This window comes from Mastigoproctus giganteus, chromosome 10, assembly GCF_048544385.1.
Source record: "Mastigoproctus giganteus isolate SK-2022 chromosome 10, ASM4854438v1, whole genome shotgun sequence".
NCBI classification, from domain to species: domain Eukaryota; kingdom Metazoa; phylum Arthropoda; class Arachnida; order Uropygi; family Thelyphonidae; genus Mastigoproctus; species Mastigoproctus giganteus.
The window spans coordinates 181,944,948-181,972,153 of record NC_143584.1 but is presented as its reverse complement, the minus strand read 5'-3'; the positions used below and the strand labels follow the sequence as shown (position 1 = coordinate 181,972,153).

Sequence of the window (27,206 nt, the reverse complement as noted above, 5' to 3'; positions counted from 1 at the left end):
CGTGAACCATGCATTGGAAGCAATTTTATCTATGTGACCCTGATGGAGATCATTGTAGTGTCTGCCATGGAGTGTCTTCTCTGCCCATCTTTCTAGCCTCGTTTGTACCTCCTGTTTGGGGGGGGAACTCCTCGCTTAGGCTGAGTGGGGTATACTGCTTGTCTATCTTCCTTATGGCCTGGTAGAGTGCTGCTGTGTGTTTCTGGAAGTAATCCTTTACTATCGTTCACTATCGCTGTCTTCTGTTGCTCAATGAGGTCTATCAGGTCCCTTCCTCCCGGGCTATTGTCAGTCTCTCCAAGGCAGCTCTCGTGTGTTGTTAGCATTAGCATTAGCATTAGTAGAGGCATATGATGCAAGAAAGCAAGCTTATTCAGCATCAGCCAAAAAAAAAAAAAAAAACCCCTCTCCCATTTCACCCCTCCGTTTGTTCGAAATACCTGTCCAGTTGAGCTTTAAATTTGTTTAGGCTATCAACTTCAACAACAAGTGATGGAAGTCGGTTCCACCAACCAACCACCCGCTGGCCAAAGGCAAATTTACGCACATCTATCCGACATCCGTCCTTCCTCAATTTGAATTTATGCCCTCTCAGGTGATTATTCTGAGAAAGATGAAGAATCCCATTGGCATTGAGCATGCTCAAACCATTCAAAGCCTTATACACCTCTATCAGATCACCTCGCCGGTGCCTAGTCTCCAGACTCTGTAATTTGCAAAACTTAAGCCTTTCTTCATAAGAGCAACCCTTTGTTCCATTTACTAATCTTGTTGCCCTTCTCTGTACCCGTTCCAGCAGCTCTACATCCTTCTTGAAATGAGGCCTCCAGACCTGTATACAGTACTCAAGATGTGACCTAACCATTGCCTTATACAAGGGAATAATCACCTCCTTATCCCTGCTAGAAAAATTCCTGTATATCATTGACAAGACACCATGAGCTACTCTTGCAGCTCGTCTGCACTGCTCAGAGAACTTCATATCTGCCTGCACAATTACCCCCAGGTCCTTTTCATTCTCTACCACTGTCAGCGTAGTACCACAGAGTTGATACGTTGATCTGGGGTTACTGTTTCCCATATGTAGTACTTTACATTTGTCAATGTTAAACTTCATTTGCCACCTCTCAGCCCATCTGTTCAACCTTTCCAGATCCTGTTGCAGCAGCATAGCGTCAGTAGTGTCCTTAACGACCCTGCCAACCTTTGTATCATCTGCAAACTTAGACATTAAACTTGATATCCCATCATCAATATCATTCATAAACACCGAAAACAACAATGGACCCAACACTGAACCTTGAGGAACTCCACTAATAACATTAGTCCACGTTGAGCAGTGTCCATTGATTACCTCTCTCTGTCTTCTGCCACTCAACCATCCCCTTATCCATAGCAGCAATTTGCCTCCAATGCCACACTGCTCCAATTTGTGCAGCAGTCTTCCATGTGCAACAGTATCAAAAGCCTTTCTAAGATCCAAATATATAATATCAAAGTTATTCCCTGCATCCAGTTCTTTTGTGACTACATCATAGTATCCAATCAAATTGGTCAGGCAAGACCTGCCCTTAACAAAACCATGCTGCGTCTGAGCTATAACTGAATTCTTGTCTAGATGATCCTGCACTGCTTCTTTAACCAGTGCCTCCATTAATTTACCTGGAACAGAAGTTAAACTAACAGGTCTATAATTACTTGTGTCAGCCTTTGATCCTCCTTTGTGAATTGGGGTTACATTTGCACATCTCCAGTCTATGGGTACCTCCCCTGAGTCCAAAGAAGCTCTCATAATTATGGCTAGGGGTTTGCATACTTCCTTTGCTGCCTCCTTTAATATAACTGGATAGATCCCATCCACCCCAGGTGCCTTTTTTATGTTTATCCTCAACAATCTCTCCTCCACTTTCCTCTCAGTTATTACAAAATCATCCAGCTCACTGCCAATGTTTACTTTACCTACATCATTCTCCTTCCTGAATAACTCCTCATGCGTGAATGTAGATGCAAAATACTCGTTTAGATTGTTAGCCACCTGAGCAGGATCCTCAACTGTTGAACCATCAATATCCAGTGGACCAATCTGATTCATCCCTTTTCTTCTCGAATTCAAGTATGTAAAGAACTCCTTTCTGTTTTTCTTTGCATCCTTTGCCAAGGATTTTTCGTAGTCTGCCTTTGCCTGCCTAATCTCCTTTGTGACTTGGTTACAGACCAACTTATATCTATCATAGGCTTCCATGTCACCCATTAATTTGTATGTATCCCATGCATTTTTCTTCTCTGCCACATGTCTCATTAGTCCATCTGACAACCATTTAGGCCTAAACCTTGAACAATATTTCTTAGTTGGTATGTAAAGCCTGGTAGCCACCAAGATTAGTTCCTTGAATGCTTCCCATTTTGAGTTTGCTGTTGGTAACATCATCAGTTGGTCCCACTGTATAGAATTTAAATACTGTTTCAGACCATCATAGTCACCTTTACGAAAACAAAAACCCTTCCCTTTACCTCTGATGGTAGTTACCTCCTTGAGTAAATCCCACTTCAACACACTGTGATCACTGCCACCTAGTGGTTCATTTATCTGCAGGTTCTTAATGCATGAAGAATCACTACTGATAATCAGATCAAGAGTATTGCTCCCTCTTGTTGGCAGCTCTTGGTCATCATTGTCCTTGTCTTTCTCGTGATATCCTCCAGTTCGGTATTAGTCCAATCTATGACCCCGAAGGAGTATGTTAGCACTGGGACTACATAGGTGTTTATGGCTTTAACTGTGTTCCCTCCATTCAGCTTTGCTTTCAGTAGGCTTCTGAGTCTCTGATGGTATTTTTTGGTCAGGCAGGCCTTAATTTCCTTGTGCTGTAACTGCTGAGCCTATATCATCCCCAAGTATTTGTAGGCCTCTACCTCTGCCATGGCTTCGATCTCTTTACCACTCTGCAGCTGGTAATTTCGGTTGACTAATTTTCCCTGACGCAATCCGTGGGTCTTGCATTTGTCTAGACCAAATTCCATCCTAATATCCTTGCTGAATTCTTCGGTGATCTTGAGTAGTTGCTGAAGGTGCTTCTTGGTTCCCGTGTAGAGCTTGATGTCATCCATATACATCAGGTGGATGAGGGTGTACAGGTTCTTTCTTCCTTCTTTCAGGTTATATCCATATTTGCTACTGTTGAGCATGGTAGATAGTGGGTTAAGTGCTAGACAGAACCACAATGGGCTCAGGGCATCTCCCTGAAAGATTCCTCTCTTGATGGGGATTGGCCTGGTTGTGATGTTTTTGACCTTAATGGTGGTTCTCCATTTCGCCATCATTTCTCCTAGGAAGTTTGTCACTATTGGATTGACTTTGTAGATTTTCAGTGCCTCTATTAGCCAGCTATGAGGCATGGAGTTGAAGGCCTTGCGGTAATCAATGTAGGCTGTGTACATGTTGCAGTGCTTCTTGTACGCTTGCTCCATAACCGCAGCATCTATGGTTAATTGCTCCTTACATCCTTTGCCCAGCCGTTTGCATCCTTTCTGCTGTTCGGCCATTGTGTTCTGCCTTTCCAAGTGGTCTGTTATCTTCCTGGTTATACAGCTGGTCAGGATCTTGTACATTGTTGGGAGGCGGGTGATTGGTCTATATTTTCGCCGGGTTTCTTGTATCTTCGTCTTTAGGCTTCAGGTATGTGATTCTTTGAGTGAGAAACTTCGGGATTGTCTCTGGGTGCCTTATCATTTGGGTGAACTGCTCTGCCAGGTACTTGTGTGTGCAAGTGAGCTTCTTGTACCAGTAGTTGTAGATGTTATCTATTCCTGGAGTTTGCCAGTTGTGACAGTTCTTGATTGTCTGTTTTACTACTTCTTCCCGAATGTCCCATCCTCTCATTTCTTGTATGTCCTTGGTTTTCTTGCGTTCTAGTTCTATCCAGGGGGCTCTGCTGTTATGTCTTACTTCCCTGCTTTACATGTTTCCCCAGAAATCCTCAATCGTCTTCTTCTCGGGTGGTCCATTACCTTGTTTCCCGTCTTCTCTGAGATTCCTGTAGAAACCTCTTTGGTCCTTATCGAAGATTCGGTTGTTTATTTTCCTCTTGGAGCTCTCTTTGTATCGCTGTAGTCTCTTGCTGAGTGCAAGGAGGTTCTGCTTCAATGTGTCCAAGTACTCTCCTATTCTCTGATTTTTTGTCTCATGTTTGCTGTGGATGCTGTCTCTCTTGAGGATGCTCTTCACTTTTCCAATTAATTTCTTACTCCTATTGCCCCATTGGTACTGGGTCAATTGGCCTATATTGACTCTTATTCTTCTATCTTCTGCTGAAGTCTTCTTTCCCAAGCTGGTGGTTCCTTCTGTTTTCGGTTCTTCTGCTGCTGGTCTCTCACTTCTCTTCCATTAATCCTCATGGCTGCTACTGCAGCACAATACACGGCTGTGTGGATGGCCTCCAGTGTTGCACCATTTCTGTCGAGGTAATGCGGTATTACGTGCCGATTCAGGTGGTCTGTAACTCTCCACAAGGTTCTATTCGGTCTCTGCTTCGGTATCACGTGAGTCTTTGTGGGGTCCATTCCTTCAAATTCTGTTAGGGCCTTCTTCCATTCATCCTCTATTCTGGATATCATGACCTCGTCTGTTTCCACTTCAGCTGCTGCGGGTTGTATTTCCTCTTTCTCTTCTGCCTCTGGTTCGGCGGTGGTATTATTATTATTAGCCATATGGTGCAAGGAAGCCTGAGGCTTATGCTGCACACCAGTCAAATAAAATTTGAGTACCCTGAGGAGAGAAGTAGGAGGGAATCACCAAAGAAGAGAAGAATGATGATATCCAGCTCAAGACCCTGGGTGTGCCAAGCCCATACTTACCAGATGTGAGTCCCTGGGGTTTCGGTTCTTCTGAGTAAGAATAACAATAACAATAGTAACCAGACACAACCAACCAGCCCATGAACTTGGCACCAATTACCCATCACAGGCTGGAAAAAACCCCACAAGGGAGAAAAAGTTTAATAATAATAATAATAAATAAAAAAGAATAATAATAAATGATAATAACAAAATAAGAAAATAACAAATAAATCAAAAATAAAAATATAAAGCAAGATATAAAAGTAATATTATAGCAGAGGTTATGGCAAGGATCTCAGGTTTGTATATAGCAAACTAGGTTTGCTATGAAAGTATTAGTCTCATATTATGGAGGCAGCTTCAATATTCGTCACCATGGCATTGCAATAGAGTTTAAATGAAAAATACTGTTCAGGTAGCCGAGTGGGTAAAAGTACCTGCCCGGCAACCCAAAGGTCGTGGGTTCGATTCCCGCCTCGGGCTTGGATCAAAGTACTGCAAAAACCTTGGGAGGTGCAATATGGCCACAGAAGCCGATGCGCCAACAACTACCAAATCAAAAAAAAAAAAAAACTGTTCAGGTTGAGAAGTATATTGTTATTTATTTAAAATTCATGCCATTACCAAGGTTGCACATTTAGCTCTTATTGACGTCTCAGTAGGCACAGTGAAATATCTACTTACTCACCTAGAGACTTTTGACCTAAATACCACCTGATTTTGAAACTTATATACCATGAAACATCTCAAAGCTGAAAATATCAAAGCTGTGGTGATATCTCATCAATGGTTGTCATTTCTTTCACTTAATGATGCCCACTCACACACACTAACAAAATCCAATAATACTCAAAACTGCATCAACTGTGTAATGCATTTTAAATAAATAGCAAAATACTTCACTGCAGCAGTGCTTTTTATATAAGGTGCATAGTGCAGTAGCAGAGCAACTTATGGTGAAAGTGCCTCCACAATGAGATTAATGTGTTTGTAACAAACCTTGCTTGCTGATAGCTACATACATATCTGAGGTTTTGCCCTAAACTGTAAAATTATAATTTTAAGTGATTTTGGTAATATTGAGTTGAGCGCACACACACACACACACACACACACACACACACACACACACACACACACACACACACACACACACACACACACACAGAATCACCATAATTCTAATAATTCCATTATCATCATCATTGACCTTTCAAGGATTTAGGGCAGATGGCCTGTTCCAGTCTCAGACCATATTTTCTTCGGACATTCTGGATCTCTTCTTCCAACTGGCCGATATTTCATAATCTTCTTTGGTAATCTTGCTGGGTGCATCCTGTCCAAATGATTAACCATTTTCCTCTGTATTTGTAGATTCTATATATTATTGAATCAATATCTAATTCTTTGCAAATATCAGAACTTTTCTTCTTGTCTAATAATCTACAGCCACTGGTTTGGCGAATAAATTTCATTTCAGCACTTTCAATCCTTTTCTCATCTTTTGATTTAATTGTTCACGTTTCATTTCCATAGAGTGAAGTGGGTCTTGCTATCACCTTATATGCTTTTATCCTTGTATGCTGTTGAACTTTATTCAGTTTTAGGATATTGTTAATTAAACCTGTAACTTTTAGAAAATTGGAAAGCTTTAATTCTATATATTTTTCTTCGACATAAGAAAGATAACATCCAAGATACTTAAATGAATTTACTTGTTCCAGGATGGTATTTTCTATTACTATTTTGCTTTTGATTGGATAATTACCTTTAAATGCTATAGCTTTAGTCTTTTCATTTGAAATTTTCATTCCGAATGTTTTAGCAATATTACTTAAGGTAATCTTTGAAGTTCGTTTTCACTCTAGGCTATTATTATTTGATCATACACAAATAATAAAGAAGTTAATCGATCAATTTTAAAACCACAATTGATAGTATTCTTCCATTCTTTGACTATTGCATTTATACAAATACAGTGGATTCCAGTTATTTGGGCCACCAGTTAATCGGTGCAGTCGTTTATTTGGGACAAATCTTAAAAAACAGAAACCAATCGAGAAAATAGCCAGGGTTTACTTCGCTTAATTGGGACAGCATGCCGTTTAATCGGGGCAGGAGACCGCAGCACTGGAGATTACCCTACGATTGTCTTCGGCGGTACCACGTGGTTCAGTCGAAATTCTTGAGGTCACAACCATAAAACAATAAAAACAATTAGCAGTCACATGTTTATTGGGCTTTTCTTGGGAATTTTTGGGAAGTTCATTGGGAATTTTTTTTTGGCTGATGCTGTATAAGCTTGCGTTCTTGCATCATATGTCTCTACTAATGCTAATGCTAAAAGATATTGCTTCACCTCACTGACTCTCTTACATACTGTTGTAGAAAACAATCATCCATTAAATCCACAGAAGTCTTGCTAGTCTGTGAGTGATCAACCCAGAAGTTCCAGTCAATATCTGGAAAGTTAAAATCTCCCATTATAAGACATTCTGATTTACTGATCCACTCTATATCTATGTACAGCTGTTTGTTATACTGATAATAGTCATCAAAGGCATGCCTCCGTAGCCAGGTGGGAAGGAGCAGCAGTGCGTAGCACACGCTTCTTGATTAGACCGGGGTTCGAGCCCGTCACCACTAAAATACAGAGGATGCGGAAAGGTCAGGGAATGACCACCACATATTCCCGGAGCAATATGGCCTTAGTTGCTAATGCTCCTAAAAACCAAATAACAAACAACAAACATAGTCATCAAGCCTATAACACACTCCTACTCTCATTTTCATTTTCCCAGTGCTTATGCCAAACCAAGCTCACTCAATGTTGGACTGGTCACCAATGTCGAATGAATGCACTGCCTTAAATTTAATATTTTTTTTTTTAAGCAAGAGTATAACCCTCTCCCCACCTCCTGTCATGTCTGTCCTTTCTGTACACATTGTACTCCCCATATTCAAATTCTTTGTCCCTTACGTTTGAGTGACACCATGCCTCTGATGTCCCCATAATCTCTGCATCTGAATTAATCAGAACTTCAAATTCATCAAATTTATTTACTATACTCCTAGCATTAGTGGACATGCAAGTATACATGAAACTTTTCTTACTCTTAGTTACCCTAACACAGTCCATGTATTTATTTGTTCCATAATGACCCACAGAAGTGCTTGAAGTAACAAACATCTTGCTTTAGACATGTTCCAATGTGGCAGTGGAATAACAGATGATGGTATGTTGGGATATGCAATCTATAAACTTTGATATATCCAACACAGTAGCAATCATCGTGAAAGTTTGTGCTCACTCCATATTTGATATATAACAAAAGACAAGCTCTTATGACTACCACAAAACTATTCCTCTAATGTTGACCTGCAACTATCACAGCACACACGAGATGCCCACAACTTGTCTTGATCACCGAAAGGCATTCCAAAATAGGAATGCCTTTCGGCAAAACATGGTGCCATCAGTGATGTTATTTTTCACCATCAGACCTATATAATATCCATGAAAACATCAGGATTACTCTGGAATAAAGTGCAACTTTGTTTGGCAGCCCTACTCAGCACACACAATACACATAAGAAACCATTAAATATAAATCAACTTTTTTGTAACATAATATATTCCAATTGTGTATTCAAATGTGTATCCAAATACATAAATTCTAGAAAAACTACATAATGAATGCAATATGTAATGAAAAATTTTATACAAAAATGAGAAAACTAACTCTATTTTTTGTAATTTTCTTTTTATCAATTTTCTCTAATACAGCCTGCAAATCATAATATCAAATGATGTGAACAGAACCAGAATAGGCTTTCATTTCACCATTAATCATATTAAATTAAAATTAGTGTGTGTGTGTGTGTGTGAGAGAGAGAGAGAGAGAGAGAGTTCAGTCAGAGCTATTCACTGACTGTTGAATTTTGGTGTAATCAATATTTCATACCTGCAGTAGAAAATGCTCTTTTAAAATAATATCATGCACAATTACAATTGTATTCATAAGACAATAAAAAGATTTAATATGCTTACTGTTTCCTTTTCTTTTTCTCCATCTTCATTTTCTCTTGTAATATTTCCTGGTAGTTAGTCAGGTCATCAATATAACTAACCAATTCTTCCACACACATATTTGCTATGCCTAAAATATCTAGTCGCCTTGCAGGATCAACCATTAAGCAACTGTAATATATTTAATTACACAAACACAATTGAATAAATTCTACTAATTAAAATATTATAAAATATCTGTTGTGAAAAATGTTTTGTAATTTTTTCACAACAGATAACATACAACGAACAGATCACTACACAAAGTACTGATTTCGTAAGCAGCATGCAAATTAACATTGCCTAATTCCATGGTGATTCAGCCTATCCAACAATTGTACTTTATAAGGAAGCAGACACAAAAGCAAGTTCATTCATCATTCATAGAACCAACCAATCATGTCAAGGTTGCCCACACTTCAAGCATGTTTATAAAGAACCATCTATCTGAATGTTTGCACTGCAGTTTCACTGGATGCCTTGAGGCTGATCAGTCTCGAACAGATATAGCCAAATGGCTCAGTACTGATTATGAAGCTGTTCACAAACTGAGGAGGGTTCCAAGAGTAAGGAGCTGGTAGTAGACAGCCTGGTGAAGGTACACATAGGAAATAACTTTGAATAAAGACAATACTTTCAATTCCTGGGGTAACAAGACAGAGTCTTGACTAAGTTCAGACAACACATTCAAGATGGTGTCACAGGAACAACATCTGATGGCTGCATGTGTTCTCCCCATTCCATGTTACAGGAGAGAGCACTAGTATTAATGTAAATAGCATTCTGCATGGATTGAATAATAACAGAGATGTGTATTGTAACTTTAAATTATTCCACATTTGCTGTATAGAGTGATTTGAAATATGAAGTTATCTAAAGAGAGCGAGGGATATATACTTGTTCTTTCCCAATGTCACTGAAAGGGTGAGGACATTTATGAAGAGGTGAGAGTGTGTTGGTTTGGCAAACAAAGTTTTGACTACAAACTCAAAAATATGTGTGCCAAAATTCTGTCATTCCCCATTTGGGAAATGACAAAATTTTGCAAGGTTACTAACTTGTATGGGTTTTCAGCAGTGCAAATAACAACAATATAAGGATGATAAGGTCCAACCACATTGCACTAGATTGGTTGATGGCTATTTGGATATGAATACAACTATCCATATGCAGTTAAGTAAAGAAACAGTGTTATATTTCAATACAAATTTTGAAATAACTTAATAATACAGTAAAATCTCGTTAATACAAACTCGTTTTTTTTTTTTATGTTTTTTTTTTTTTTTTATGTTTTTTTTTTTTTTTTTTTATGTAAACCCCAAACACGACAGTATTAGAACCTATAGTACTTAGTACCGTGCTTGGGTTGGAGGTTGAGAAGATGAAAGAAGATATTTGTTGACATTAGACTAGAACTTCTGTAGACTGTAATTTTCAGGAAATACGTATGAAGGAAGGTTGTTCCAGAAAACGGCAGTTGAAAGAATAAACGAGGAAGATGAAAAGTTGGTTCTCTGAGTTTCAAGTTGGACAGTAAATGGATGTTGGCTGGTGGCGGCACGAGTTTGGACTGTTTTGAAAGAGAGAGAGCGGGAATTATATAAGCCAATTCAGAAGAACAGTGCCCATGGAAGTATCTGCAGAAGAGGCATGCAGCAGAAACAGCAAGTTTATGAGACAGTGGAGAGACTTTGTTAAAGATGAATCATTAATTAACCTAACTGCCCTCTTCTGAATGGAATCGAAGAAGCCTGAGAGAGGTTTTGGGGGCACCACTCCAGATGTAGGAACAATATTCCATGGCATCAGATTCATCCCCTTCCTTTTAGAGTTTATAGTAAGTAAAGAAATCCTTGCTGTTTTCCTTAGCATCTTTTGCCAAGGATTTCATGTAATCTGCCTTCGCCTGCCTAACCTCCTTTGTGACCTGATTACAGACTAGCTTATACCTGCCACAGGCTTCTGAGTCGCTTGATAATTTATATGCATCCCATGCATTTTTCTTCTCTGTTACGAGTCTCATTAGTTCATTAGATAACCATTTAGGCCTAAACCTTGAACAATATTTCTTAATAGGTATGAAACTTTTAGTAGCATCCACAATTAATTCCTTGAATGCTTCCCACTTAGAATTTACTGTTGGTAACATCGTCAGTTGATCACACTGTACAGAATTTAAAAACTGTCGGAGACCACTGTACTTATATGCAACATTCTTCTCTTGAACAGCCTTAGCACATTTATTGGAAAACCAAGGTTTAGATAAAGGACAAGATTTTAAAGTGGAGTGTGGGACAAAGGATTCTTCCATTGCTGCAAGAATAATTTCACTGCCACGATCTGAGAAAACATTGACATCAGAAGTTTTGAAACAGTAATCTGACCAAGGAAAAGAAGAAAAGAAGTCTCGCAGGTCATCCCATTTTGCATTCTTGTAATGCCAAACAACACAACGTTCGGAATAGCCATGAGATAAAGGTTCCATTGGAGAAGAGACAATCACCAAGTTGTGATCTGAAATGCCTAAAGGACCTCTCACTTTGACTGTGTACTTAGAAGGGTTGTTTGTGAGAAAAAGATCAAGCGTATTGGCTGTATGATTAGGATTGTACAAGGTCATTAGTAATTGCAAAAGCCTCAGCATCTCGACCAGCTGGGTCGGTGTGAATAGAAAACGGAAGCCAGCTGGAGTTGTGAACATTAAAATCACCAAGGAAAATTTCCTCACTGTTAGGAAAGTTGGACTGGAGAAAGTCAAGTTGCAAAGAGAGGAAGTCAAAGAGCTCCAAGTGATTAGTAGAGCTGGGAGAATGGTAGAGACAACAGATGAATTTGACACAATGAGGTAGAGAGATTTTAAGCCAGAGAAGATCAAAGAGAGGAAATTCCAAATTGCCAAGTCTCTGACAGGGAATATCAGAACAGACATATGCATAAGTACTACCTTTGAGGCGAAAGGAATCATACAGCGAATAATTTGGGCATCTGAGATGAGCAGTAGTTGAATCAACCGATAACTGAGATTCTGTCAGAAAAAGTACATGGGGTTTGGCAGACGCAAGTGGAAATGGACATCGTTGAGATTAGAATTGAGGCCACGTATATTTGTGAAATGAATTAGGAAGTGCTTGGTAGGTTTAGATCTTTTTGCAGATAAGCTTGCTCTATTAGTTTGACAATTCATGGTGTATTCAATAGTAAGAAAAAGTGGGTGGGACATGCTGTATGAAGTAATGAAATTTTTGGATATGGCATACACATGGTAAGAATATACACAGATCCTTGACATAACGTGGCTTCGACAATGCTCCCCGCATACACACTACTCGGACTCCCTCCAGTCACTATCTGGCAGAGTAGAGGTAGCAAGATTATACACTAGCTGATCCGGAAGCCTCCTAGAGAGTTACCAATAGGTTCGGTCCGGTGTACTAACTAGCGGCCGGCCTGTGAACAACGTTTTAGAGCTGTACCCTCGAAATGTAAGGAATATTGGATCTCGCCACGATGTTCATCATAACCTCAAAAGGCATCAATCATACTGCATGATGGAAGAGAGAGGGAAGGGTTGACCGGAACTTAGCTCTAGAGACTAAACATGGGTTCCACCACTTCAAGCTTCCAATAAGCAAAGTGGTGGTATTGCACTGGTTGATGAGAGTCATCTACCACCTAGTACTGTGTGGTAACATAGAGGGGCGGCATTCCTCCATGTTGTGTGGGCACCACACCTCGACCCCTGCTTACGTTGGTTCACACCTGGGTAGACACCCACCATGTACTTGTGTATGGAGGTTATACCTAGGATTACTAAGAGTCCCACCATCGTAAAGGTGCAAGCAGAGAATTTACCTGCCACAGACCGTCCGGACTTCGCCGAAATTGGGTCCACTTGACTTGAATGTCATCCGAATATCAGTTCCATCAGCATTTTAGACTCCCAGGTAGCAAGTACAGCTTGTCTGGCATATCTGAGAGAATGTCTGTGACAACCTCAAGGACTAAAGGTTTACACAAAGTACTCGTTTATATGACGCACATACCATTCCACTGCAAAAGGATAGGCTTTTCTATGTAAATATATTCATTCATTACAAAATTCGGTTAATATGTATTACAAAGTTCTTTTTCAACCCATGAGAAATAAATATTGTTATTTTGTATGTTTAATACGAATCTTGGCAGAGCAATCTGATTATTGCCCCCGACCACCTGGCTCCCTACTTCCCAAAGGATGGCACTGACTTGTTGGATAGAAATCAGTTTATGGTAGCTACAATGTCAAGTGCACTCTGAAAAACATCTTTCTGAAGGATGAGTTGTTAAATTAACAAAATAATAAAAAGTTTTTCTAAGTTGTTTACATGCACTCCCTCGCTCTCCATGGGAATAAGGAGTCTTTTGTTTACACATACGATATCAAAATTACGATACGATTATACAATAGCAAAAGACTCTTTGAGTCTTTTGCTAACGTATATAGCAATCTAATTTTTGTGCCATTTTATCTGAGCTGATGTCTTTTTCGGAACTTGTGTCGTTAAATTAATTTACAATTTGTTTATATTAAATCTTATCTAGCAGTGTTATGGCGACAAAACATAGACAGACAGAATTAAGCTTGGAAATTAAACTAAAAATTATACAAGAGGCTGAGGATGGAAAGAAGTAAAACGGACATTGCAAAGGAATACAACATCCCTTTACCTACTTTATCTACAATACTGAAAAACCAAAAAAAACTTGAAGTGCATGACACTGGAGAAGCAATGGAAAACAGGAAACGAATTCGTGGTGAAAAACACAAGGAGCTTGAAACAAAACTTTTCGAGTGGTACCAACAAATGCGTGCATCTAATTTGCCAACATCAGGTCTGATTTTGCAAGAAAAGGCAAATTATCTAGCTCAGCAACATGGGATTAGCGACTTCAAATGCAGTCGTGGCTGGCTCCAAAGATTTAAAGACAGGAATAACTTGGTTTCTCGAAATGTTTGCAGTGAGTCTGGATTAGTCGACAAAGAAAAGGGTATAGACTGGTTGTGTTCGGTATGGTCCATCCTTGAAAAATATGAGGCAAAGGATATTTTTAACCTTGACAAGACAGGTTTATTTTATAATTTGCTGCCAAACAAAACATTTGCTGTTCAAGGAGAGTCTTGTCATGGTTGAAAATTAAATAGACTCACTGTTCTGTTATGCCGCAATTCAGATGCAGTACAAAACTATGCCCACTTGTGATTGGTAAGTTTTCCAAGCCAAGATGTTTTAAAGCAGTTAACCAACTTCCCTGTCATTATAAGGCCAATAGAAGTGCTTGGCTTATGGTCAAAATTTTTCAGTCTTGGTTATCAAAATTTGACAGAAGAATGGCTTCAGAAAAAAGGAACATTTTGATGATTTTAAACCATTGTACAGCACCTTCTGACGAGACACTTAAGTTGACAAATATACAGCTGTTGTTTTTACCCCCAGTACCATCAGTTTAATGCAATCACTGGATCAAGGCATTACTTATAACCTCAAGAGAGAATATAGAGCCTGCCTGATAAAGTACTTGATCTGCAACATAGGAGGGAACAATTTGCAGCCAAATTGGAATGTCTTGGATGCTATCCGTAATCTTGTTATTGCTTGGGAAAGTATTACATTAAGTGTAATAATCAACTACTTCAGAAAGAGTGGCTTTGCAGAGAACATTATCAAAAAACATGGTCCAGCAGACGAATGTGATAGCAACAATGAGGAATGGAGGAATTTGAAGGAGCATATGGATTTTGTTGGCGAATTTGAAGAGTTTGTGAAGGTGGATGATGAAGTTGCTACCACTGCAATGCCAACACTAGAAGAGCTGCTGGATACCAAACAAAAAGATGATTTTTTTTGTTACCAGCGACAGCAAAAGTGAAGCATGCACACTGCTATCTAAAAAGATGCCCAAAATGCATTGAACATAATAGAGAATGTGTTGGCCTGCAGTAACATTGATAAAGAAACAACTATTGAGCTGGATATCATCATTCTTCTCTTTTCTCTTCCTTGGTGATTCCTTTCTTTCTTTCTCTCTCTCTCAGGGTAACTCAGTGTAAGTCATATGACGCAAGGAAGCCTCAGGCTTCCTTGCACCATATGACTAATGGTGATAATAATAATATTGCATTTGATAACATCTGTGCTGTAGTTAAAAATGCATATAGGACAAAAACTGTGCAAACAACATTGGATTTTTTCTTTAAATTAGATTAATTTATTAAAAAGTTAATGGTTTGTATGTTTCCTTTTATATTAAGATTGTAATTCTTTTTACTGTGATACTAAAATATTGTATACAGAGTGATTCACTACCAGTGCGACAAACTTGCAGGAGGTGTAGGGGGCACAAAGACGAATCGGAATCACATAGCATTGTAGGGTCCGAAATGCCTTCATCATACGGTAGAGGATGTTGAAAGGGAGGTCGCGTGAACAGCGATCCCGCTGGAAGTCAGCATTTGCGAACCGTTTCTGTTGAAGAAACCAAGTAGCAAAAGTCCCCCGGAGTGGATAATCCGCAGGCTCCAATGATTGGACACGTTGCAGATGGTATGAACTCATTTGGTTTGTTGACAGTATCCTCCATACAGTGGATTGGGAAATACCCAATCGTTGGCCTATCGCTCGAGTACTCGTACTCGGATTGCCTTCTGCAAGATGTAGGACATTCTCCTCATTGTCTGGCGTCCTCATCGTTTGCTTTCGATTCATGGTACCTCTCGTGAAACAACCAGTCTCACGTAACCTTCGGTGCACACGTGCGAAAATCGTATGATGAGGAGCACACTTGTGTGGGAAACGTTCCTGGTACAAGCGCAGAGTGGCGCGCCCGTTACAATCCAAAGCTCCATACGAGAGGTGCATGTCGGCCAGTTCAACATTTGAATACTCATCCATCCTACTGCCTTGGGAACCGGTTCGCAAATGCTAACTTCCAGCGGGATCGCTGTTCACGCAACCTCCTGTTCAACATCCTCTACCGCATAACGAAGGCATTTCGGACCCTGCAATGCTATGTGATTCCGATTCCTTTGTGCCCCCTACACCTCCTGCAAGTTTGTCGCACTGGTAGTGAATCACCCTGTATATCAAAATATATACTGTACAATATTTTCAATTCCATTAATATAGCTTTTCTCTTAGTTTATCTTACAAATAAAATAAAATCTTTAAAAAATATGTTATTCCTATTACTGTATTGTTAGACAAGGCTTTTGTTTTTATTTAATTTTTTTTTATTAATTTATTTTTGATATTATTATTATTTTAGATATATAGTATGTACACAAAAAAAAAAAAAAAAACAGTAAAATTTTGACACTTTTGGGGTCCTCGTTGTTACTACAAACCTTGTTATAACAAAACGTGAAAATTTAGGTCCCTTGAGCTTTGTATTAACGAGATTCCACTGTAGTATGTTTCTCTGCACTCTGTTTTTATCTTACTATCTGGAGGATGCTCTGTTCCCTTCAGTAATAGAAACAAGATTTAGACTAATGCATACTATTGACCACTAACTGATATTTCACCTAGAACTTCACTCTTGACCAGTATGTCACCCTCTGATTTGTGTACGTGTATTCATTGTCATTTTACCAGTCTATTGTACTCAAAAAAATTAATTATATAAAAAAATAAATTTCTATTTATATTCTATATGGCTAAGACCAAAGCCATATATTCTATATGGCTAACCAGCCGACCATCTTCCTGCAAAGTTGCAGTCAAATATTTCCTCAGGTTCCAGTGATATGCACTGTTTTCAGGCTGTTACTTGAGTTTTGGGAATCCTAATGTTTGAAATAAGAACGAACAGAACAGTTCATATTAATGTTCTTTTCTGAGTAGTCCCTTTTGTTTATTTGTAATTATTTCTTCTTGTAAAATTTATCATGTTTACAAAAGAAAACAGTTTGCTTATCATTTCAATTCATGTGATTTTAGAAGCATATTCCAGATCTAGATTTTTGGGCTAAGGGAATAACATGTGGTGCTAAGTAATTTTTCTATATGAAAATGGTAGTGGTGAGGGAGCAAGGCAATAATTTAAGTTTCATAAAATGAGTTGTACCAAAGAGAGTGAGCCAAACAATTATGAACACATTAATCATGCATAGCTCACAGTAATAAAATGCATGAGATATTTCATGAGTGAGGAAGCTGTCAAAGCAATGATAAAATTTTGTAACAACAAGTTTTGGGGGGCATTTAAGTGCATACTTGCAAAAGCACCTGTAAACATGATTAGAAATTGAAAATAAAACTTATCCAATATAATGTCATATTAAGAAAAGAAAAATATGAATTTAAGTAACCTATGGGAGGTCCCTATGGATTGGAGATGTGTGAATGTAAACCCAATTCATAAAGGGGGATCAAAAGGTGACATGAGTAATTACAGACCAGTTAGCTTAACGTCTGTTTCAGGGAAAATAATGCAATCACTGGTTAAAGAAGCAATGCAAGACCATCTGGACAGACATGCAATTATACTACAATCACAACATGGATTTGTTAAGGGGCAGTCTTGTCTAACCAATCTGATAGTTTACTATGATGCAGTGACCAAGAAACTGGATGCAAAAAAGTAATTTTGACATCATATACTTGGATTTCAGGAAGGCTTTTGACACTTCTGCATATAAAAGACTGTTGTACAAACTGGAGCAATGTGTCATTAAGGGCAAATTACTGCTAAGGATAAAGGGATGGTTAAGAGCAAGAAGACAGAGAGTGGTTATCAATGAGCACTGCTCTTCATGGACTAATGTTATTAGTGGAGTTCCCCACTGTTGTTTTCAATATTTATCAATGATACTGATGAAGGTGTATCAGGTTTAATGTCTAAGTCTGCAAATGATACAAAAGTTGGCAGGGTGGTTAATGACAGTAATCAGAATGAGCTACTGCAACAAGATCTAGGAAAATTGGGTAGATGGGCTGAGAAATGACAGTTGAAGTTTAACATTTACAAATGCAAGGTACTGCATATGGGTAGCAGTAATCCCAAAGTAAATTATCAACTGAGTGGTACAACACTTAGAGTAGTGGAGAATGGGGGTAATTGTGCAGTTAGATATGAAATTCTCTGAGTAGTGCAGACATGCTGCCAAGACAGCTCATTGAGTCTTGTCAATGATATACAGAAACTGTGCTAGCAGGGAATAAGGACTGCATACAGGTCTGGAAGCCTCAATTTAGGAAGGAGATAGATTTGCTGGAATGGATGCAGAGAAAGGGAACCAGATTGGTGACAGGAACAAAAGGGCACTCTTACCTAGAAAGGCTTCAGTTCTGCAAATTGCAGTGTCTGGAGATTAGGCACCTGTGGGGAGATCTGATTGAGGTGTTTAAAGGCTTCAATGGATTGAGTAAGCTGACGGAAGTAAGCAACCTGTGTCCATAATTACGAGAGCATCCTTAGATTCGGGGGAGGTCCTCATGGAGTGGAGATGTGCAAATGTATCCCCAATTCACAAAGGGGATTCAAAGGGTGATGCAAATAATTATAGACCTGTCAGTTGCCGTAGCTGAGTGGTCAGGAGTGGGAGTGAAGTAGCACACGCTCTTTGAGTAGACCGGGGTTCAAGCCCCTGACTGCTAAATACGGTCGATCTGCCAACCCGCAATGGACCAGGGTGGCAGATTATGGTCCATTTCCCTCAGCATGAATTGTTGAGGAGGCTTCCATCCTGCAGTGGGTTGACAATGCCTGCAGTTTTTTTACCAGTTTAACTTCTGTTCTGGGGGAAAATAATGGAGTCACTGGTTAAAGAAGTGATGCAGGATCACCTAGACAATACTGCAGTAATAGTTCAGACACAGCATGGGTTTGTTTAAGGGGAAGTCTTGTCTGACCAATTTGATTGAATACTATGATGTGGTCACAAAGGAACTGGATGCAAAAAATAAATTTGATATCATATACTTGGATTTCAGGAAAGCTTTTGATACTGTTGCAATTGGAAAACTGCTGTACAAATGGCATTAAGGGTAAATTGCTGCAATGGATAAAGGGATGGTTAAGTGGGAGACGGCAGAGAGTGGTAATAAATGGACACTGCTCTACATGGACTAATGTTATTAGTGGAGTTCCCCAGGGTTCGGTGCTGGGCCCATTGTTGTTTTGTGTATTTATTAATGATATCGATGAAGGTATATCAGACTTAATGTCCAAGTTTGCAGATGATACAAAGGTAAGCAGGGTTGTTAATGATAGTAAAGACAGTATGCTACTGCAACAGGATCTAGAAAAGTTAGGTAGGTGGGCTGAGAAGTGGCAACTGAAGTTTAATATTAACAAATGTTGCTGTTTGAGTTTTTTTAGGAGCATTAGCAACTAGGGCCATATTGCTCTGTGGATATGCGGTGGTCATTCTCTGACCTTTCCGCATCCTCCGTATTTGGTGGTCATGGGATCGAACCCCGGTCTAATCAAGAAGCGTGTTCCTGCTGCTCCTGCCCACCTGGCTATGGAGGAGCCATTAACAAATGCAAAGTACTGCATATGGTAGCAGTAACCCAAGAGGAACATACCAACTGTGTGGTTTGTTTCTCTTGCCTTATAGAAAGGTATAATCACTTCCTTGTCTCTGCCAGAGCAGGTCATGGAGTTTTGTCAATGATATATAGGAATTTTGCTAGAAGAGACAAAGAGGTGATTATACCTTTCTATAAAGCAATGGTCAGCCCACACCTTGAGTAATGCATACAAGTCTGGAGGCCTCATTTTAGGAAGGAAGTTGAGTTGCTAGAATGAGTACAGAGAAGGGCAACAAGATTGGCAAGATGAACAAAGGGGTTCTCTTACCAGGAGAGGCTTAAATTATGTCAGCTGTAGCATCTGGAGACTAGGCACCTGCGAGGTGATCTGATCGAGGTGTACAAGGTCTTGAATGGTTTGAGCAGGCTCAATGCTGATGGGATACTTCCACTTGCTGAAATTAAGAACCTGAGGTGGCATAGATTCAAATGGAGGAGATGGTTGTAGAAAAGATATGAAGTTTTCCTTTAGCCAGCAGGTAGTTGATTGCTGGAACAGATAGCTTAAATAAATTTAAGGCTGAACTAGACAAACATTTTGTGTGTCCAGATGGGTGAAATGGGAAGGGTTTTTTTTTTTTTTTTTTTTTTTGGCTGATGCTCTATAAGCTTGCTTTCTTGCATCATATGCCTCAACTAATACTAATGGCATTCTTCCACTTGCTGAGACTACACACGAGGAGGCATAAATTCAAGTTGAGGAAGGATGGTTGCAGGATAGATGTGCAGAAGTTTGCCTTCAGCCAGCAGGTAGTTGATTGTTGAAACAGGCTTCCATCTGTTGTCGTGGAAGTGGATAGGTTGAATAAATTCGAGGAAGAACTAGACAAATTCTTAGAGGATATGGGTGGAAGAAGTGTGATGTAGTGGTTTTTTTTTTTTAGATGATGATATATATGCTTGCTTTCTTGCATTATTTTCCATTACTACTACTACTACTATATACCTTTTGATAATTTCCAGTATTTTGGGTGAATATTTTTCTTTTGAAAGTACCTCATATGAACCTTCGACTATCTGAAACAGAAAAAAAGCATTATATAATAAAAATATATGTGAAAAATAACAAAATTATCTGAAACTAATTCGATATTGAAGGTAGGTTAATTGCCTTCCCCATTCTTATAACTAATGTGTGTGTGTGTGTGGGGAGAGGGGGATATATGCATGGAACTAATAGAGAAGTAATATATGTAATAAGCTGAGTGAGAGAGAGAGAGAGAGAGAGAGAGAGAGAGAGAGAGAGAGAGAGAGAGAGAGAGAGAGAGAGAGAGGGGGGGGCTTGTATTTGTGCAAATAAGTAGCCAGGTACATGTTTGCCATGATTCAAAACAATGTGTGCAGAGTCCTGCATAAAAAAAAATGCAATAAAATCAATAAATTATATACATGTAAATTATATTCACAAAAGGCAAATTATAAACAGAATATATGAATGGTATGTTATCAAGGGCTAGTACTATTCAAAATATCCAAACCGTAAGTAGCTGGAGCTGTCTGTTTGCGATTGTTATCTACCAGTTATAATTAGGCCAAAAGACTGGCTCCAATGGCTGCCAGGTATATGAATGAATTACACTATATTTGCAAGCTTACTGGCAGAATAATGGCTAGTCCAACAGATAGCAAGTATATACAAATCAGAGCCAAACATATTTTATATATAAGATGGGAGAAGGAGATGGTACTATAAGCAAATGCTAAAATTAGGTCACCATGCGACAGGTCACTGTGTGACAGTTGACATCAAAATACAATATATGGGATATGCAAGAACAATATTCCAAATGATAATATGTTGTTAGTTGTTATTTTGGTTTTTAGGAGCATTAGCAACTAAGGCCAAATTGCTCCGGGAATATGCGGTGGTCATTCCCTGACCTTTCTGCATCCTCCGTATTTGGTGGTGACGGGCTCAAACACTGGTCTAATCAAGAAGCGTGTGCTACGCACTGCTGCTCCTTCCTGCCTGGCTACACAGGCGCCTGAATGATAATATGCTGCACACTCAGCCATATGAGGTTCTACAACAGACGACCTAAGAAACACCCTCTCCTCACCACTTACCATCTTTGATGGCAAATGCTTTGGTGTCAACAACACCCTGACTGGACACTGGAGTATTGAAAACAAATGTGCTTGTTGGATGAGTCCAAATACCTGGCGCAACATGCCAATGGACACCTGTGTGGTGCAAGCAACATGAGTCCATGGACCCATCATGCATGGAGACCACTTAGCAGGTGGTGGTGGTTGCTATATGGGGGTATCTCTTGCTGACAAGAACTAGGTCCCCTGGTGCCTATGGACTGTTTCACTGGCAAGGTCTGGACACAGCATGTTTGTCAAGCGGTGCCAGTGGTCCCACAAAACCAGAATGGTGAGGTCTACTGGCAGTACGTAGGAGACCATGTGCACCTGGTGGAGATGGGGGGAACTCCTGGTGCCATCAGACAACTAACACACTTTGCACAAACCATGTGCACCCTGTCATGTTCCATTTTTTGACAGAAATGGGATCTTTCAAGACAATGTGCCATGTCATCAGGCCGACACTGTGCTTGAATGGTTCAAGAAACACAATAAAGATATCACCCAACTGGACTGGCCTCCAAATTTGCCTGATCTCAATCCAATTGAACACCTGTGGTATATCTTAGAATGGGAAGTGAGGTGTAGGGGCATGAAACTGCCATCTGTTCTCACACTGTGAAAAGTCTTGCAGGCAGCATGGCTGCAGATCCCTACAGACATCTTTAGACATCTAGTGGAATCAATGCCTAGGCAAATAGTGGTTGTTATCCATGCAAATGGTAGCCCAATGTGGTACTAGGTAGGTGGTCACAATTCAGCAATCATTGAGTGTACATAGGGATCTTCATGCATGCAGACCACTACAACAATTTCCAGGGAGATCTAGTAATCCTAATTGAAACTGCTTAGTTAATGCAATGGTCTTACTGTCATAGTAGAACAAACTTTGCCTTCTGAATAAGTTGCCCAAGTATTACACTGATTTCAAACAATGACATCATCTAAGGCAGCGTTTCCCAAACTTTCTGAGCCCATGCCTCCCTTGACCTGTAAAATTTTCCCGGCGCCTCCCTTGAAGTAAAACATCCATAATTATGAAATTTCTAGTTCTTTGGCAAAACTAGAGTTTCTCCTATTGTGTGTGGTTTTTTACATTTCACAATTCTGTAAGAAACTTGGTACGATGCTAGCAATGCATTTGATGGAACAGAAACTATTTTTTTGAAGGTTTGCTTTTGTTTATTAAACTCATGTGTATATTTTTTTTATTTATATGTTATGTTATGAAAATTACATTTCTGTTAAACTTTTTGCGCCTCCTTTTGCACTTACCACTATCTCCACAATAATCAATGCATTGATTGAAAAGAACCTGTACAATGACCACCAAGATCACTTGCCCTCGCGTCCACAGATTACTTTGTGTGGGGTTGCGTGAAAATCCATTGTTATTCTACATGTATTACTATGCAAGAGAAACTTAGAAATCGCATCTTGGAAGTTGCTAAAACCATTAAGAATAGTCCTGAAACAATAATGCTTTGCATGAGTCTGTATCACATTTTGCCTACTTTATTCTCCTACAATTTCTTATTCATATTTCTATTCATTCCATTTTAATTGCATGACATATATAACTACAAGATCACTATTCATTTAATTTCTTCACATTTGACATCAAATGCCTTTTGAATGCAACTACTGCTTGATTTTATAAGAATGGTATTGCATTTCTATTTATAAAACTGCTGTTTCATTTATAAAAATGCAACAGCTCTCCAGTGATCATACTGCAGATCTACCTTTTCAATCTAAATGTTTCTAGGGACCAAATTTTGCTTGAAACATGATATGAGTACCAAAAAAGAGTACACCAGTTCACTTTTATCACCATATCATGTAGTATTAAGATACATTGCAGACCACTAGAACACTTAAAGCTATCTCCAAACCACGGAACGTGTAGAATGCAGTTCTACGAAACGCAAAAGCAAGGATACAAGCCATAATACAGATCTGTGTTATTCTCTAATAAATTCAGATTTTGTCTATGTACTGGTTTAAATATATCACTTTAACCAAGTTTAATTAAACTGTTCCTAGGATCAGGTGTAATTTGAACATGTTACTAAATAATACTATTTTATACTCCTTAATTTATTTAATATTAAGTTTCCTGTTAGCTAGAATGAGCTGTAATATTTTTTGTATTTAGATGAAAGCAAAAAAATTACATATTTCGGCAAATATTAGTTTAAAAAAATTTACTCACCTTTGTGACCAATGCCAACAAATTAGTAGCATTGAACGGAGGATGAAGACTGCATATCTGGTATAAAATGCATCCTAGAGACCATATATCAGCTTTTTCCCCATATGGTTCATGCTTCACTATCTCTGGACTTGGGTAATAAAAATTTTTAAAAATATGTAAGTTAGTACTGAAAAGGGGAAAAAATGCCAAAATATTCCTTTTAGATTCAATTGATATGAATGATTCTGAATTTTACATAAACCAAATTATACTTTATAATTCACATCTAATAGATGAAAATGACAATCAGCAACTTAAAAAACAATTGCATCATTATGGAATGCAGTACTATTTTAATATCCTAATATTTTATAATTAAAATGAATATATGTATCACTACACTTAGAAATTTACTTCTTTCTTCAGGTGTTACATTGCAAAAAAATAAAATAATTTAGCAATTTGCAAGCTTATCAAGTGTAAATACATTGTGTCACAGAAACTTCAATATTCAAAAGAACTATATGGGTCACCATAAAAATTTGCATGTGCATTCATAAGTTTTAAGTTACAGGATGAGATAATACAATGTTGCAGACATTGACAAATTATTGAAACTGAAAAGGAAAAGTTGGTTGTTTGAAGACTTTGTGGGTTCCTATGCACATTGATACTTTGGCCATCTAGTACCAGTATGAGGTACTAGATATGGTCCCTTTTATTATATGCTTGTACAAGTATGTGTCAATTTGCATGTTGTTTGGGCTGGGAAATATACAAATAGGCCTCAGTCAAAGAGACTTTTTAAGAATTCCTCCATCTCCAATGAAATTAGAATCAAAACCTCTACAAACAAGTGGCAACTCCACTATACTGTTTTGGAGATCAACTGCATAATGGGTTGGCTATTAACACCAATAATGATTATTCTGGTGTTGCAGGGTGAGGGAATATCATGTGTAGTCACCCAAGAGGATATTATCTCATTATAAAGTTCTAATCACCAGACTCAAGTTATTGTTGTTATTTTGGATTTTTTAGAAGCATTAGCAACTAAGGCCATATTGCTCCGGGGATATGCGGTGGTCATTCCCTGACCTTTCCGCATCCTCCGTATTCAGTGGATCATGGGCTCGAACCCCGGTCTAATCAAGAAGCGTGTGCTATGCACTGCTGCTCCTGCCCACCTGGCTACGAAGGCGCCCCAGACTCAAGGGCAAGAATGTATTAAATACAAAAAAATATGTAACCCTTTGACATGCAACATGACAAACAAAATGTCTACTAAATTCTAAGGTTAAGAGAGAAACAATTTTGTCTGTAAACTCTACTGTAAACTGTAAACAGATATATACAATATATGCAATTATATATTTTATCATTACATTATTTATTATTATTATTTGGAAATACAGTATAATACATATGCAGAATTTCTCATAGATATGTGCATTCATTTTAGGAAATAAATAAAATTAATTAAAAACCTCAGAATTTATTATTACTGGGGGAGTACAGAAGCAACAGTTTGTAACACATAGTGAACTACTGTCCAGTATTTGCTCCTAGGTATCATTCACAGCAGTAACACAGCATTGTTCACAGAAGGGTGGAATCAACATGACTTAATAACTTGCAGTGTTTGATGATCAGTTATAATTATTTCATGAATACTTTTGTATTGTTCTGGAAAGTTACTATAATTTTTATACTTAGATGATTGAAATTATTATATTTGAATTCAGAATCTGCTATTATATTTATATTTTATGAGATTTTAACCAATAGCTATCGAATGTTAATTCTGTCATAAATGATAAAAGAATGGCCTTTAAAATAAATAAGTAAATACTGAATCTACACAATCCACATTGCATGCACACACAACCTCCCATAATGCAAGTGGTCAACGATACCAGTACTAATAATTGTCATTTTCACAAATTCACATTACACTGATGTTTTCTTATACTAGCTCATTCAAATTCATAATTGAAGCATTATTAATGGTATGCCATGCTTGTCAAAATCACAGCAGGTCTGCAGTGGACTTACAACTGATCTTGTAGTTTTTACCACTTATAACGTTTTGCTTCCCTATAAATAGTTCACAGGCAATGTAAAATTCATCTAGATGTACATCATCTGTAGCCAGATACTGCATTAGAAAATGCTGCATTGAGAACAAATATATAATGTACATGACAAAGTTCATTTGAGCACTTTAAATCAGTGGTAAGCAACCTTTTTGGCATAAGAGCCAATTCAAGAGGTAAAAAATGATAGCAAACTGCAGTATAAATTATATCTATGTTTTTATTTAGTTATTTTAATGGAAGATGGAACTAGTGCTTGATTTATATTTTAGTATTAAATATATTAGTTATATTATCAGTAATACAATGTGAAATTGTTCCATATTTTTATAGGAATATAATAAGTATTCATTTCTTTTCTCTGAATTTAGATCATGGGCTGCACTATACAGCTAGATAAGGCCTCATGTGGCCCATGGGATATGTTTTTCTCATCAGTGCTTTAAATGCTTTTTGCTTTGCATGCTACACTATATCTATAAGTCAGTGCTTGGAAAGTTCCTAAAAACAGTGACCTAGTTTCAGTTCAGTGCTCAAAATATGAACTATTTCAAGTTCAAGTTCTTCTAAAAAAAAGGAACTTGGTGGGTCCATTTCACTTAAAATAGCACTTGAACCAGAGCTTAGAATGAACTGAGTGTTAGAATTCAGTAACGTCATGTACATATTTGAATATTAAAAATAACATATTTTATTAATATTTTATTTTATTAAATAAGATTTTATTTTGTGTGCTCTGTTTCATAAAATTTTCCATTTTCAGCTATGAACTAAACAGTTCCTTTTTTAAATTAATTTGGTTATCATTTCATTATTTGATTATTTTAATTGTTTTCATTTCACCATAGTGTCATTATTTTTCTTAATTTGACTGATTTACTAAATTGCTCATACATATTGCATGGATGCAGTGACAGCACCAGTTGTGGCCAAATCATACAGGAAATCTAGGTTGCTAGGATGACAAGTTCAAGGGCAAGCCATTCATATACGTGAACTTGGCAACTGCCTAGAGGCACAAATTCAAGAAAAAAGGTCAAGTTTAAAAATATTAAAATGAAAAAAAAAAGTCATTATTTCAATTCCCATGTATTTATGGAGGGAATATAGCAATTTGTTTCTGTACATTCCTAAGAATTTAAAATCCAAATTTAATTGCCTGTGGAATTCACTGCTTATCACTGAAATAATTTCCAGGGAGATCTAGTAATCCTAATTGAAACTGCTTAGTTAATGCAATGGTCTTACTGTCATAGTAGAACAAACTTTGCCTTCTGAATAAGTTGCCCAAGTATTACACTGATTTCAAACAATGACATCATCTAAGGCAGCGTTTCCCAAAC

The 27,206-nt window shown here is 38.1% G+C and overlaps 1 protein-coding gene across 1 annotated transcript in view; it reads right to left on the bottom strand.

Annotated features, from left to right (window-relative positions):
• LOC150079595 (serine/threonine-protein kinase Nek10-like) overlaps positions 1-27,206 on the bottom strand; it is a 165,562-nt gene that overhangs the window by 37,217 nt on the left and 101,139 nt on the right. Inside the window, exons 17-19 of the mRNA XM_090382698.1 lie at positions 23,786-23,915; positions 20,426-20,496; positions 8,888-9,037 (exon numbers count right to left, since the gene is read on the bottom strand). Of these exons, the coding sequence (XP_090238824.1) occupies positions 8,888-9,037; positions 20,426-20,496; positions 23,786-23,915 (351 nt within the window). The remainder of the gene's footprint in view (positions 1-8,887; positions 9,038-20,425; positions 20,497-23,785; positions 23,916-27,206) is intronic.